The sequence below is a fragment of the Pecten maximus genome, chromosome 12 (genome assembly GCF_902652985.1).
Source record: "Pecten maximus chromosome 12, xPecMax1.1, whole genome shotgun sequence".
Taxonomy (NCBI): Eukaryota; Metazoa; Mollusca; class Bivalvia; order Pectinida; family Pectinidae; genus Pecten; species Pecten maximus.
In genome coordinates, this window is record NC_047026.1 from 227,863 (window position 1) to 241,832 (window position 13,970).

The 13,970-nt window shown below is 39.8% G+C and overlaps 1 protein-coding gene across 1 annotated transcript in view; it reads left to right on the forward strand.

The window, feature by feature from the left end:
* Positions 1-10,405, forward strand: part of LOC117339838 (equilibrative nucleoside transporter 1-like) — a 62,783-nt gene extending 52,378 nt beyond the window's left edge. Inside the window, exons 13-15 of the mRNA XM_033901544.1 lie at positions 2,749-2,834; positions 8,288-8,487; positions 8,765-10,405. Coding sequence (XP_033757435.1) covers positions 2,749-2,834; positions 8,288-8,487; positions 8,765-8,882 — 404 coding nt within the window. The 3' untranslated portion in view covers positions 8,883-10,405. The remainder of the gene's footprint in view (positions 1-2,748; positions 2,835-8,287; positions 8,488-8,764) is intronic.
* The last annotated feature ends 3,565 nt before the right edge of the window (positions 10,406-13,970 follow it).

Genomic DNA, 13,970 nt, shown 5'->3' on the forward strand with positions numbered 1-13,970 from the left:
CTCAAGAATTTGTAGCGGAACTATTGATCTTAAAGTGACGATTGACACATGACCAGGAAACCATTAATGGTCACCAGTGTTAAGGTTTTTCTGGGGCTGAATTTTGTATGGAAATACATGAAAATTGTGACATTCATTTCCTGCATCTATATAGAAAATATGAAACACTAAACTGTTACAGTTTTGACACCAGGTTCTACAAACATTGTTACCGGTGACAGACAACAGGTTCTACAAACATTGTTACCGGTGACAAACAACAGGTTCTACAAACATTGTTACCGGTGACAGACAACAGGTTCTACAAACATTGTTACCGGTGACCGACAACAGGTTCTACAAACATTGTTACCGGTGACAGACAACAGGTTCTACAAACATTGTTACCGGTGACAGACAACAGGTTCTACAAACATTGTTACCGGTGACAGACACCAGGTTCTACAAACATTGTTACCGGTGACCGACAACAGGTTCTACAAACATTGTTACCGGTGACAAACAACAGGTTCTACAAACATTGTTACCGGTGACAGACAACAGGTTCTACAAACATTGTTACCGGTGACAGACACCAGGTTCTACAAACATTGTTACCGGTGACAGACAACAGGTTCTACAAACATTGTTACCGGTGACAGACACCAGGTTCTACAAACATTGTTACCGGTGACAGACAACAGGTTCTACAAACATTGTTACCGGTGACAAACAACAGGTTCTACAAACATTGTTACCGGTGACAGACAACAGGTTCTACAAACATTGTTACCGGTGACAGACAACAGGTTCTACAAACATTGTTACCGGTGACAGACAACAGGTTCTACAAACATTGTTACCGGTGACAGACAACAGGTTCTACAAACATTGTTACCGGTGACCGACAACAGGTTCTACAAACATCGTTACTGGTGACAGACACCAGGTTCTACAAACATTGTTACTGGTGACAGACAACAGGTTCTACAAACATTGTTACCGGTGACAGACACCAGGTTCTACAAACATTGTTACTGGTGACAGACACCAGGTTCTACAAACATTGTTACCGGTGACCGACAACAGGTTCTACAAACATTGTTACTGGTGACAGACACCAGGTTCTACAAACATTGTTACCGGTGACCGACAACAGGTTCTACAAACATTGTTACCGGTGACAGACACCAGGTTCTACAAACATTGTTACCGGTGACAGACACCAGGTTCTACAAACATTGTTACCGGTGACAGACAACAGGTTCTACAAACATTGTTACCGGTGACAGACAACAGGTTCTACAAACATTGTTACCGGTGACAGACACCAGGTTCTACAAACATTGTTACCGGTGACAGACAACAGGTTCTACAAACATTGTTACCGGTGACAGACACCAGGTTCTACAAACATCGTTACCGGTGACAGACACCAGGTTCTACAAACATTGTTACCGGTGACAGACAACAGGTTCTACAAACATTGTTATCGGTGACAGACACCAGGTTCTACAAACATTGTTACCGGTGACAGACACCAGGTTCTACAAACATTGTTACCGGTGACAGACACCAGGTTCTACAAACATTGTTACCGGTGACAGACAACAGGTTCTACAAACATTGTTACCGGTGACAGACAACAGGTTCTACAAACATTGTTACCGGTGACAGACACCAGGTTCTACAAACATTGTTACCGGTGACAGACACCAGGTTCTACAAACATTGTTACCGGTGACAGACACCAGGTTCTACAAACATTGTTACCGGTGACAGACACCAGGTTCTACAAACATTGTTACCGGTGACAGACAACAGGTTCTACAAACATTGTTACCGGTGACAGACAACAGGTTCTACAAACATTGTTACCGGTGACAGACACCAGGTTCTACAAACATTGTTACCGGTGACAGACACCAGGTTCTACAAACATTGTTACCGGTGACAAACAACAGGTTCTACAAACATTGTTACCGGTGACAGACAACAGGTTCTACAAACATTGTTACCGGTGACCGACAACAGGTTCTACAAACATTGTTACCGGTGACAGACAACAGGTTCTACAAACATTGTTACTGGTGACAGACACCAGGTTCTACAAACATTGTTACCGGTGACAGACAACAGGTTCTACAAACATTGTTACTGGTGACAGACAACAGGTTCTACAAACATTGTTACCGGTGACCGACAACAGGTTCTACAAACATTGTTACCGGTGACAGACACCAGGTTCTACAAACATTGTTACCGGTGACAAACAACAGGTTCTACAAACATTGTTACCGGTGACCGACAACAGGTTCTACAAACATTGTTACCGGTGACAGACAACAGGTTCTACAAACATTGTTACCGGTGACAGACAACAGGTTCTACAAACATTGTTACCGGTGACAGACAACAGGTTCTACAAACATTGTTACCGGTGACAGACACCAGGTTCTACAAACATTGTTACCTGGTGACAGACAACAGGTTCTACAAACATTGTTACCGGTGACAGACACCAGGTTCTACAAACATTGTTACCGGTGACAGACAACAGGTTCTACAAACATTGTTATCGGTGACAGACACCAGGTTCTACAAACATTGTTACCGGTGACAGACAACAGGTTCTACAAACATTGTTACTGGTGACAGACACCAGGTTCTACAAACATCGTTACCGGTGACAGACACCAGGTTCTACAAACATTGTTACCCGGTGACAACGTTCTTCTATAATTTTGTAAATTCCTTTTTGTGTTACAGATGGCATGTTTGTGGGAATTTTCTGCTTTCTGAGTTTCAACTTGTTTGCTGTTCTTGGAAATCTGACATCTGAGTTTATTAAAGTGGTAAGTTAATGAGGTTTTTACCCATATCCTGTACAGTGATAAATATGGTTGTTTCAATTACATAAACAGTTTTCAAGGCCTTAACTTTGTCCAGAATTAGGACCATACCCATCCTTTATTGAGACAACACTCCACATGCATGTTCACACTTATCCATGTTGTTTGAGACTTGGTTACTCAATGGAACTGATGAATAAATAGCTCACTTGATCCTAAGATCTGAAAGCTTATACCATGGCTCAGTGTCTGGTCTCTGTCAACATTTCATTTAAATGGCTACTAGTTTTGAACAGCTGATTGGATTTTGATGAAATTTAGTCTGGAGCATGATTGAGCAATAGAGGAACTATTTAGTACTACTTCTACTTTCTATAAGGCTAAAAGGATTCTGATGACATTTGGTCTGAAGCATTGTTGCTGGAAGAAAGTGTTGTATCAATAGAGGATCTGGTTCCCCTGGGAGCTGAGGGGCAGGTACAGAAGGGACAATACATGTCAATCCTTTTAAATCATTCTTTTAAATGGCTTGTTGTATTTTGATGAAATTTTGTCATGATCATTATTAGGTAAAGAAGACTCAGTTTTGTATAAATGGAGGCTCTTATTCCCCAGGGAGTGGAGGGTTGGGTGGGGCTGATGAGGGGAAGCATGTTCAATGGAGGTCAGCTTGGTGGATCAAATTTGCTTTTAAGTACTAAGTGCTGTGGAACAGCCACCTATAGTGATCATTGCCAAATTTCGGGAGAACAAATTCATTCAGAACCCTTGGGGCAATCAAAATGTTGCTTTTTTCGATGAGAAATCCAGATGAGTTCAGGATGGGCCCGAAAATTCTACCCAAAAGTAAAAATACACTAGACAATCAATCTCCTTCCACGCAGTATTTGTTTGTGATTTAGTTATATGATTCATGCTTTTATATGTTTGAAGGCATCTGTTTAAGATAAACAAATTATAGAAAAACAGTTAAAATCTTACACAATGACCTGCTTTATCCCCGAGTATTTGGAACTATTTTCTGTGCAAATTATTACACTTGGTACCTGGTTTGTGCGAGAAGAGGTAACTCATACACAATACTTCTGATTATCCCCACGAAACACGTTTGCGGGGGATATTAAATTGGGCTCCGTGCGTCCGTGTGTCAGTCCGAGATTCTTTTCCGGGCGTTAACTTCATAATTATTCAACGCAGCTCCTTGAAAATTTCTGTATCTATCAGACTAGTGCCCTAGTTGTGCCTTTTGCTATTGCAGACCTTCCATTTTCGGTATTTTTATGCCGTGGCGCGGCGTCCGTCATCCGGCCGTCTGTCCGGCGTCAACTTTTCCATTCAAGCAACTTCTTCTCAAGTTCATGCGTGAAGTGATGGGGACAAAACCTCATGTTAGCTTGTTTCTGCAATCGAAATTTTGATAGCAATAAAGCGGTTGCATTGTTTAAATCAGTCGATAATGATATGCTTGTACAATATATATAAAATGAACGTGCGATTCAACAAATCATCGGAACAGATAAGGTAGGCCCATTCATTGGTATCAGAGACAAATTCCTTCAAAGTTCAATCAATTTATGAGAAAAAAAACAAAGTAAATTGAGTACAATTTAAAACTAAAGAACCAAAATAATCTGGGACAGTAATTCACAGTAATCATGTGGTTTATCAAGAATTCTACCATGTTTGCTATGTAACGCCAGTTTTGATTGGTTTAAAACCATGTATTATTTTCCAATAACCCACGCTCGTGCCAATAATACACGGTCGTGAGTCACGGCTGTTACAATTTTATATATCTAATATTCACACATTTTATAAAAGGTTACTATAGCCGAGTGGGCTAATGGGTTAGTCTTTCAATATATTTTTATCACGACGCGAGTTCGAATCCTACGGAGACCCCCCCCCCCCCCCCCCCCCTTTTTTTTCTCTTTTTTTTTCTTCTTTTTTTATCCTTTTTTTTTAATTTTCAAAATCAATGCCATATGATTGATGCTTTTGATCGTAGTACTGTATTGTATATTTCATCAACAAATAATGCAATACTCAAGAAATAAATTACAAGGTTTTCTCTGGGTTTCCTTGCTGTTTTTCTATTAGAAAGAGGTCGATCTCAGAACTAAACAGTACATGGTAGAATAGAAATAATCAACTTTGACTCGTGTATTGTTGCAGGATATACAACTCGAACTTGGATATTTTGCAATTTCAATTAATAACTCAGGCCTGCGGCCTTCGTTATTAATTTAATTGCAAAATATCCTCGTCCTCGTTGTATATCCTGCAACAATACACGAATCATCGTTAATTATTTCTTAAACATGATGTACATCACAAGATTAATCATAGTATGGCAATTAAAGTGATCTTTAAAAAAAAACAATTCTGGCATCTTTCAACAAAACATTAACGCAATCACAGCCTTTTTGGGTCACCTGAGGGAAGTTATGTAAATAGTTGACCTTGACCCACAAAGTTCAAGGTCACAGTAATCAAATGACCGGTTAAAGAACGGAAGTGAAGAGAAAACAGGTTTAGCATATGAATGTGACCTTCAGATTGATAACATATCTTGGATCATTTTCTTGATGTAAATCCCATGTTTTGGGTCAAATACTCTTCATGGATGGAAAGGTCTTAACTTGATTTAATTTCATGGCCCATAGGTTTCATGTTTCTCCCTGAAGAGGTGATAAACTTTACTTTATTTTATGCTGGGAAATCACATTTTGATGGAAATGATTCAAAAATTTTTTAATCATGAGGGCGAAAATATACTACCACTAGTAATACTACCACATGTTTTTATTTATGAACTGTTTAGAATTACATTGTAAATGCAGAAGATAGTTATATGTTTAAGTCTCAGGTGACTGTTAAGGTCCATGGGCCTTTTGTTAAAGTAAATAAAATTCCTTAAAATGACACGGGATAGTCATCAATAAAACATCTAGAAAGCACTTAAAGAAATGTCTTCTTATTTCCTGACATTTTATATTGATACACTACTTGCTTTTCTCCTTTATTTTGATTCCTCAGACATAGTACAGGTTTATGAGTGGCCTTGGCACTTTGATTTCTGTTACCATGGAAAGTTGGAAACATAGAAAAAAAACAAACACAAAATTAGTGTTTACTTTCCTTTCCAGGCTACAACAGGGAAACCTTTTTACTCAACTCAACAAAATTTTCTATATATTAGGTTAGTGCCCTAGCATTGCCTTTTAGCTCATCTTGGCCAAAATCTAGTGAGTTTATGCCATGGTGGCAGCACCGTGCTACGGCCGTTCGTTTTCTTTAAACTGCTACATGTCTTAAACTACTTAACTGATTTTAACCAAATTTTAAATTGCTATTAATTTATGAATGGAGTTTGTATAAATGGTAACTGGTAGTCCTTTAAATCCCTACTGGTCCTGAACGCCTGAGTAGATTTCGATGCACAATGCAGGCCCTCTAGACCTTCTGTTTCATTATCCCCAAAGAAATGCGTTTGTGAGGGATATTAGATTGGATTCTGTCCGTCTGTCCTAATGAATTTTTAGGTCACCTGAGACAAAGTCTCAAGTGACCTATTCTAATCCCCTTTTGTCCGTCGTCGTGCGTCGTCCGTCGTGCGTCCGTAAACAATTTACATTTTCGACTTCTTCTCCAAAACCCACAAACCAAATTCTATGAAATTTAGCAGGAAGCTTCTATGGCTAAAGGTCAACCAAAATTGTAAATTATATGGTCCCCACCCCCCAGGGGCCTGAGGGGCGGGGCCAAAAAGGGTCAAATTGACTAAAACTTCAAAAATCTTCTTCTCTACTCTCAGATATGCTGGAATCAAACACTCTTCATAGATGGAAGGGCCTTAAGGTGCTTTACCAAAATTGTAAATTTCATGACCCAGGGGTTTCACGTTTGCCTCTGGGGAGGGGCTATACTTTACTATAGTTTATATAGGGAAATCACATTTTTGACTTTAATTTATTTTATTTCTATTGGAATTCATTCTAATTTTGTAAACATTGTCAGCATGGGATGACACTTTGATGGCATGCACATGTTGGCCATGACTGACCCCCAGGGGCTGATGGGCGGGGCTAAAAAGGGCCAAATTGACTGAAATTTCAAAAATCTTCTTCTCTACTCTTAGATACGCTGGAATCAAACACTCTTCATAGATGGAAGGGTCTTAAGGTGCTTTACCAAAATTGTAAATTTCATGACCCAGGGGTTTCACATTTGCCCCTGGGGAGGGGCTAAACTTTACTATAGTTTATATAGGGAAATCACATTTTTGACTTTAATTTATTTTATTTCTATTGGAATTCATTCTAATTTTTGTAAACATTGTCAGCATGGGATGACAGTTTGATGGCATGCACATGTTGGCCCTGACTGACCCCCAGGGGCTGATGGGCGGGGCTAAAAAGGGCCAAATTGACTGAAATTTCACAAATCTTCTTCTCTACTCTCAGATATCATAGAATCAAATACACTTCATAGATGGCTCGGTTTGAAGGTTCTTTACCAAAATTGTGAATTTCATGACCCTGGGGTCTCAAGTTTGCCCCTGGGGCGGGGCTAAACTTTACTATAGTTTATATAGGGAAATAACATTTTTGACTTTTATTTGTTTTATTTCTATTGGAATTCATTCTAATTTTGTAAACATTGTCAGCATGGGATGACAGTTTGATGGCATGCACATGTTGGCCCTGACTGACCCCCAGGGGCTGATGGACGGGGGCTAAAACGGGTCAAATTGACTGAAATTTCAAAAATCTTCTTCTCAAGACTGAAATAAGGTGGAATCAAATGCTCTTTATAGTTTGAAGGGTCTTATGGTGCTTTATTGAAATTTTAAATTTCATGACCCGGGGGTCACAAGTTTGCCCCTGGGGAGGGGGTAAATTTTACTATAGTTTATATATGGAAATCACATTTTTGACTGATTTGTTTTGATTTCTATTGGAATTCATTCTGGTTAACATTTTCAGCATGGAATGAAAGTTTGATAATATGCATATGTTGGCCCTGACTGACCCTAGGGGCTGATAGGTGGGGGGGGGGGGCAAAAGCAAAAAGGGTCAATTAAATAAACTGAAATATTTCAAATCTCAGGTGACCGTTAAGGCCCATGGGCCTCTTGTTAGGGTTAAACTTCAAAACTGTTCCACTCAACTCCACAAATGTATATATTGGGTTAATACTCTAGTTGTTCCTTTTACTATTGATGACATTTCATATTTTACTATTTCTGTTACCATGGAAACATAGTCAAAAGCACAAAATTACTGTTTACTTTCCTTTCTGTGCTACAGCTTCAAAACCATTCCACTCAATATAAACTCAGCGTCAGGTAAAGTGCTATGCTTTGCGGTTCCTTGATTATAATTCAAAAGACAATAGGAAATAATGTGTATTGATTTTTGTATGTGAAGAATAACTGATGTCTTGCATTACAGCCAGGTCCAAAGTATATATGGGTGCCAATCCTGCTCCGCGGCCTGCTCATCCCATATTTCCTGTTCTGTAACTTCCAACCAGGTACAGGGCGTACATTAGCTGTCCTGATAGAGAGTGACTATGCGGCTATATTTGGTGGAATCATTCTGGCCTTCACCAGCGGTTACTACAGCAGCCTTGTCATGATGTATGGCCCCAAGTAAGTAGGCATGCACACACTATATTTTAGGGTATAGCTCAGACACCACACAAATGTATAACTCTCAGACTCATTTTCCAGAATAAACCTAGTAAAATTACTTAATTTTACTTTACAATCAAAATAATGAAATGATGTACTTCAGACCATGATTAACTTCACCAAATACACCGGACCATGATGTAGCCACAGAAAATAGTTTCTTACTAGTGCATACAATTAGAAGGAAGAACAGAAGTAATATGTACCTAGACCTACAGACTGATTTTTATTGTAGGTTAGTGGAGCCTGAGGTGGCTGGCAAGGCAGGGATGATCATGGCTTTCTGTTTGGTGACAGGAATTACAACAGGTGTTGCTTTCTCCTTCCTACTGTCAGTGATGGTTAGCTGGTAACTCGGTACTGACAGAATCAGTGTCATCATCTGGAATGTAACCTGCATATCCACATTCAGCATCACAACTGTCCACTATCCAGGGTATAAAGTGGGGAAGCTGATCAGCTGTGATAATGCAAGAAACCCACTTTGTCGGGTCTCAATACAGCAGATTGTGCATAGCTATAATCTAAAGTCTTTTTCATGGCTGTTAGGTTTAATACAAGTGGCAATCTTTATTTTTTTCATTACAGTATGTAATGGAATAGAGTTGTAGGTAAAAATCTGTTCTGGATGATTGAAAATATTTATCTTCACACTGTCATTTAGAAAAGACCAAGGAAATAGTAGAGTAGATACCTATGATCAAACTTGGTTTGAATGTGACATGTCAACACTAAATCTGTATCTCGAGTGGAGGTTCACTCCGAGTCAGGTTCACTCCGAGTCAGGTTCACTCCGAGCCAGGTTCACTCCGAGTCAGGTTCACTCCGTGTCAGGTTCACTCCGAGTCAGGTTCACTCCGAGTCAGGTTCACTCCGTGTTAGGTTCACTCTGAGTCAGGTTCACTCCGAGTCAGGTTCACTCCGTGTCAGGTTCACTCCGTGTCAGGTTCACTCTGAGTCAGGTTCACTCCGAGCCAGGTTCACTCCGTGTCAGGTTCACTCTGAGTCAGGTTCACTCCGAGCCTGGTTTGTAAATATTTGCAGGAAGAGATAGTTACTCTCATTTATATTTAGCATGGAGTTAACTTAATTACATTGTCTTAAACAATTTCTGCTGATGCTTATATGAAGGTTACTGCTTTAATTTATTTGTATAAGGTATTTTGACCATATTTGATAGGCATGAACTGCTAGTGCTATATTTTATCCACGATATAATTTCAGTTTCATGCTGTGAACACAACTTACTTATGAGTAGTATAATGTAAGATACTAAATGTTATAGAACAAAGTTTTGTCTCCCTAATGCCTTAGTAATCTTTGTGAGGAAAAATTCTCACTGAGCAATCTTAAATGTGGAGTCTGTTGATGTTAACATATCTAATACTGTTTTTTATTTCGATAATTTTACTGTTAAAAAAGGAGAAAAGAAATCCTTTCAAATGAAATAAGATGTTGTTGTTGTTGAATATTTTTGTTTACTTGTGAGGTTTTGACCTTCTCCCTAGCTTGACAAGCCATATTGAAAAAAATGCCAACATGTACTATGAACATTGTATTGTAATATAACTTTTGTAGTCTAGAGTTTCTTTATATTATACTTGATCAATGCAATCTTAACATCTATAGTACAACTATTGACAAAGTTGATTTGTTATATTGTTTACCTGCCTGTTAGTTTGCCTTGTTCCTTTAATAAGGCCTTGGATATTGCCCCCGTGATATTCAGTATTGTTGGTGTGTATGATACAAAGTGTCACCAAGTCATTTCCTTAAGAAGGACCAAGGTGAGCTTATGCCATACCGTGGCGTCCGTCGTCCGTCTGTCGTCCGTCCATCAACAATTGACTTATTTGACTTCTTCTTCATAACCGCTGATCGGAATTTGCACAAATTTGGTCAGAAGCATCCCTATGGGTAGGGGACTCAAAATTGTACAAATGATGTGGCTGACCCCCTGGGGGTCTCTGGGGCGGGGCCAAAAGGGGTCAAATTGGCGTTATTGATATAAACGACTTCTTCTCTGAAACCAAGCAATGGCTATCGCTCATATTTGCCTGGTAGCATCACTATGGGGTGGGGATTAAAAATTGTACAAATGATGGGGCTGACCCCTGAGGGGCGGGGCCGAATGTGGTCTATCCGGCGAAATTCATATAAACAACTTCTTCTCTGAAACCAAGCAATGGCTATCGCTCATATTTGCCTGGTAGCATCACTATTGGGTGGGGATTCAAAATTGTACAAATGATGGGGCTGACCCCCCAGGGGCCTGAGGGTGGGGCCGAATGTGGTCAATCCGTCTATATTGATATAAACGACTTCTTCTCTGAAACCGAACAATGGCTATCGCTCATATTTACCTGGTAGCATCACTATGGGGTGGGGATTAAAAATTGTACAAATGATGGGGCTGACCCCTCAGGGGTCTGAGGGGCGGGGCCGAATGTGGTCAATCCGGCTATATTGATATAAACGACTTCTTCTCTGAAACCAAGCAATGGCTATCGCTCATATTTGCCTGGTAGCATTATTATGGGGTGGGGGTTTCAAAATTGTACAAATGACGGGGCCAACCCCCCTGGGGGCTGAGGGGCGGGGCCAAAAGGGGTCAGTTTGCAGAATTGATATAAAAGACTTCTCCTCTGAAAGTAAGCAATAGATATTGCTCATATTTTTCTGGTTGCATCCCTATGTGGTGGAGATTCAAAATTGTACAAATGGTGGGGCTGACCCCCCAGGGGCCTGAAGAGCAAGGGCCAAAATTGGTCAATTTGTTTAAACAACTTCTTCTCCGAAACTAAGCAATGGATATTACTCACATTTGTATGGTAGCATGGTTATGAGGTGGGGATTCAAAATTGTAAAAATGTTGGGGTTGACCCTGGCCGCCAGGGGGCTGGAGGTGTGGCCAAAAGGGGTCAATTTGGCTAAATTGATTAAACAACTTATTCTCTGAATCTTAGCAATGATTTCACTGGTAGCATCATATTGAGGAAGGGATTCAAAATTGCATAAAGGAAGGAGCTGACCCCCCCAGGGGGAAGAGGGCAGGGTCAAAAGGGGTCAATTGGTCTGAACAAGTTCTTCTCTGAAACTAAGCAATGGATATCACTCACATTTGTGTGGTAACATCCCTATAGGGTCGCGCCAAAAGTCAATTTCATTTCATGGATTAATGCACTTTTTGGCATTTTTAGTATTGAAATAAAACCAATGTACATGTACCCATATAAAATGCTTGTGATATATATTGACATAGCAATACCAGCAACAAATATACTTAAGCATCATTCTTGTTTTATATCTCATGAAACCAGGTGAGCGATACAAGCCCTCTGGGCCTCTTGTTTTTGAGTTTTAACCCAGTCTTTGAGTTGGTTTTGAATGTGTGTTCCTTTACTTATACCCATGTCAAGGAAACACTGCTGTAAGGGATATTTTACAGTTGTCCTAGTAACTTAGGCCATAGTCTTCCTGGTTTATCTCTTATCTGTAAATAAATGATCATTAAACATACATAGATATCAATTAGAAAACTGCCCTGCAGGTAGGGCGTTAGAATTGTACCTGCTGCCCCCATTGCATGATCTAAGAGGCGACTGAATTTGGGATCTTATCTTTTCTCTTCTTTCTTAGGAACTTTCTTCTTCCTAATGTCTCCCTTGACAATGCCTCACTTTTGGCCTTAAGTTGCGTGTTCGCCCCTGTGAGGAAGGCTTTGGGTTCTGTCCCCTGGCCGAGACATACCAAAGTCTTTAAAAATGGTAGTTGCTACTCCTGCTTAGCGCTCAGCATATTTGGAGTGGGACGACTGGTTCGCCTGTTGTCAGTATAATGTGACCGGGTGGGGTATGCTGCTGGGTGTCTTCGGCAGTATGCTCCAGTGAGGTAGCACTATAAATCAGCAAAAGTTCTGGCCTATCACAAGGAGACTTAACACAAACATACCGCAGCCTCCCAAAGCACACATACGCACACACCACACACATGCATGTCGCAAGCACGGGAGGCCGTCCTTAAATGACCTTAGCTGTTAATAGGACGTTAAACAAAATAAACCAAACCAGTTAGAAAAAGTGTTAATAATCACTACAAACCAAGGTTAGAGTGTTAATCACTACAAACCATTGTTAGAGAGTTAGTCACTACAAACCAAGGTTAGAGTGTTAGTCACTACAAACCAAGGTTAGAGTGTTAATCACTACAAACCAAGGTTAGAGTGTTAATCACTACAAACCAAGGTTAGAGTGTTAATCACTACAAACCAAGGTTAGAGTGTTAATCACTACAAACCAAGGTTAGAGAGTTAGTCACTACAAACCATTGTTAGAGAGTTAGTCACTACAAACCATTGTTAGAGTGTTAGTCACTACAAACCATTGTTAGAGAGTTAGTCACTACAAACCATTGTTAGTGTGTTAGTAACTACAAACCAAGGTTAGAGTGTTAGTAACTACAAACCAAGGTTAGAGTGTTAATCACTGCAAACCATTGTTAGAGTGTTAGTCACTACAAACCAAGGTTAGAGAGTTAGTCACTACAAACCATTGTTAGAGAGTTAGTCACTACAAACCAAGGTTAGAGTGTTAGTCACTACAAACCAAGGTTAGAGTGTTAGTCACTACAAACCATTGTTAGAGTGTTAGTCACTACAAACCATTGTTAGAGTGTTAGTCACTACAAACCATTGTTAGAGAGTTAGTCACTACAATCCATTGTTAGAGTGTTAGTCACTACAAACCATTGTTAGAGAGTTAGTCACTACAAACCATTGTTAGAGAGTTAGTCACTACAAACCAAGGTTAGAGTGTTAGTCACTACAAACCAAGGTTAGAGTGTTAGTCACTACAAACCATTGTTAGAGTGTTAATCACTGCAAACCATTGTTAGAGTGTTAGTCACTACAAACCAAGGTTAGAGAGTTAGTCACTACAAACCATTGTTAGAGAGTTAGTCACTACAAACCAAGGTTAGAGTGTTAGTCACTACAAACCAAGGTTAGAGTGTTAGTCACTACAAACCATTGTTAGTGTGTTAGTCACTACAAACCAAGGTTAGAGTGTTAATCACTACAAACCAAGGTTAGAGTGTTAGTCACTACAAACCAAGGTTAGAGAGTTAGTCACTACAAACCAAGGTTAGAGAGTTAGTCACTACAAACCAAGGTTAGAGAGTTAGTCACTACAAACCAAGGTTAGAGTGTTAATCACTACAAACCATTGTTAGAGTGTTAGTCACTACAAACCAAGGTTAGAGTGTTAGTCACTACAAACCATTGTTAGAGTGTTAGTCACTACAAACCAAGGTTAGAGTGTTAGTCACTACAAACCAAGGTTAGAGTGTTAGTCACTACAAACCATTGTTAGAGTGTTAGTCACTACAAACCAAGGTTAGAGTGTTAGTCACTACAAACCAAGGTTAGAGAGTTAGTCACTACA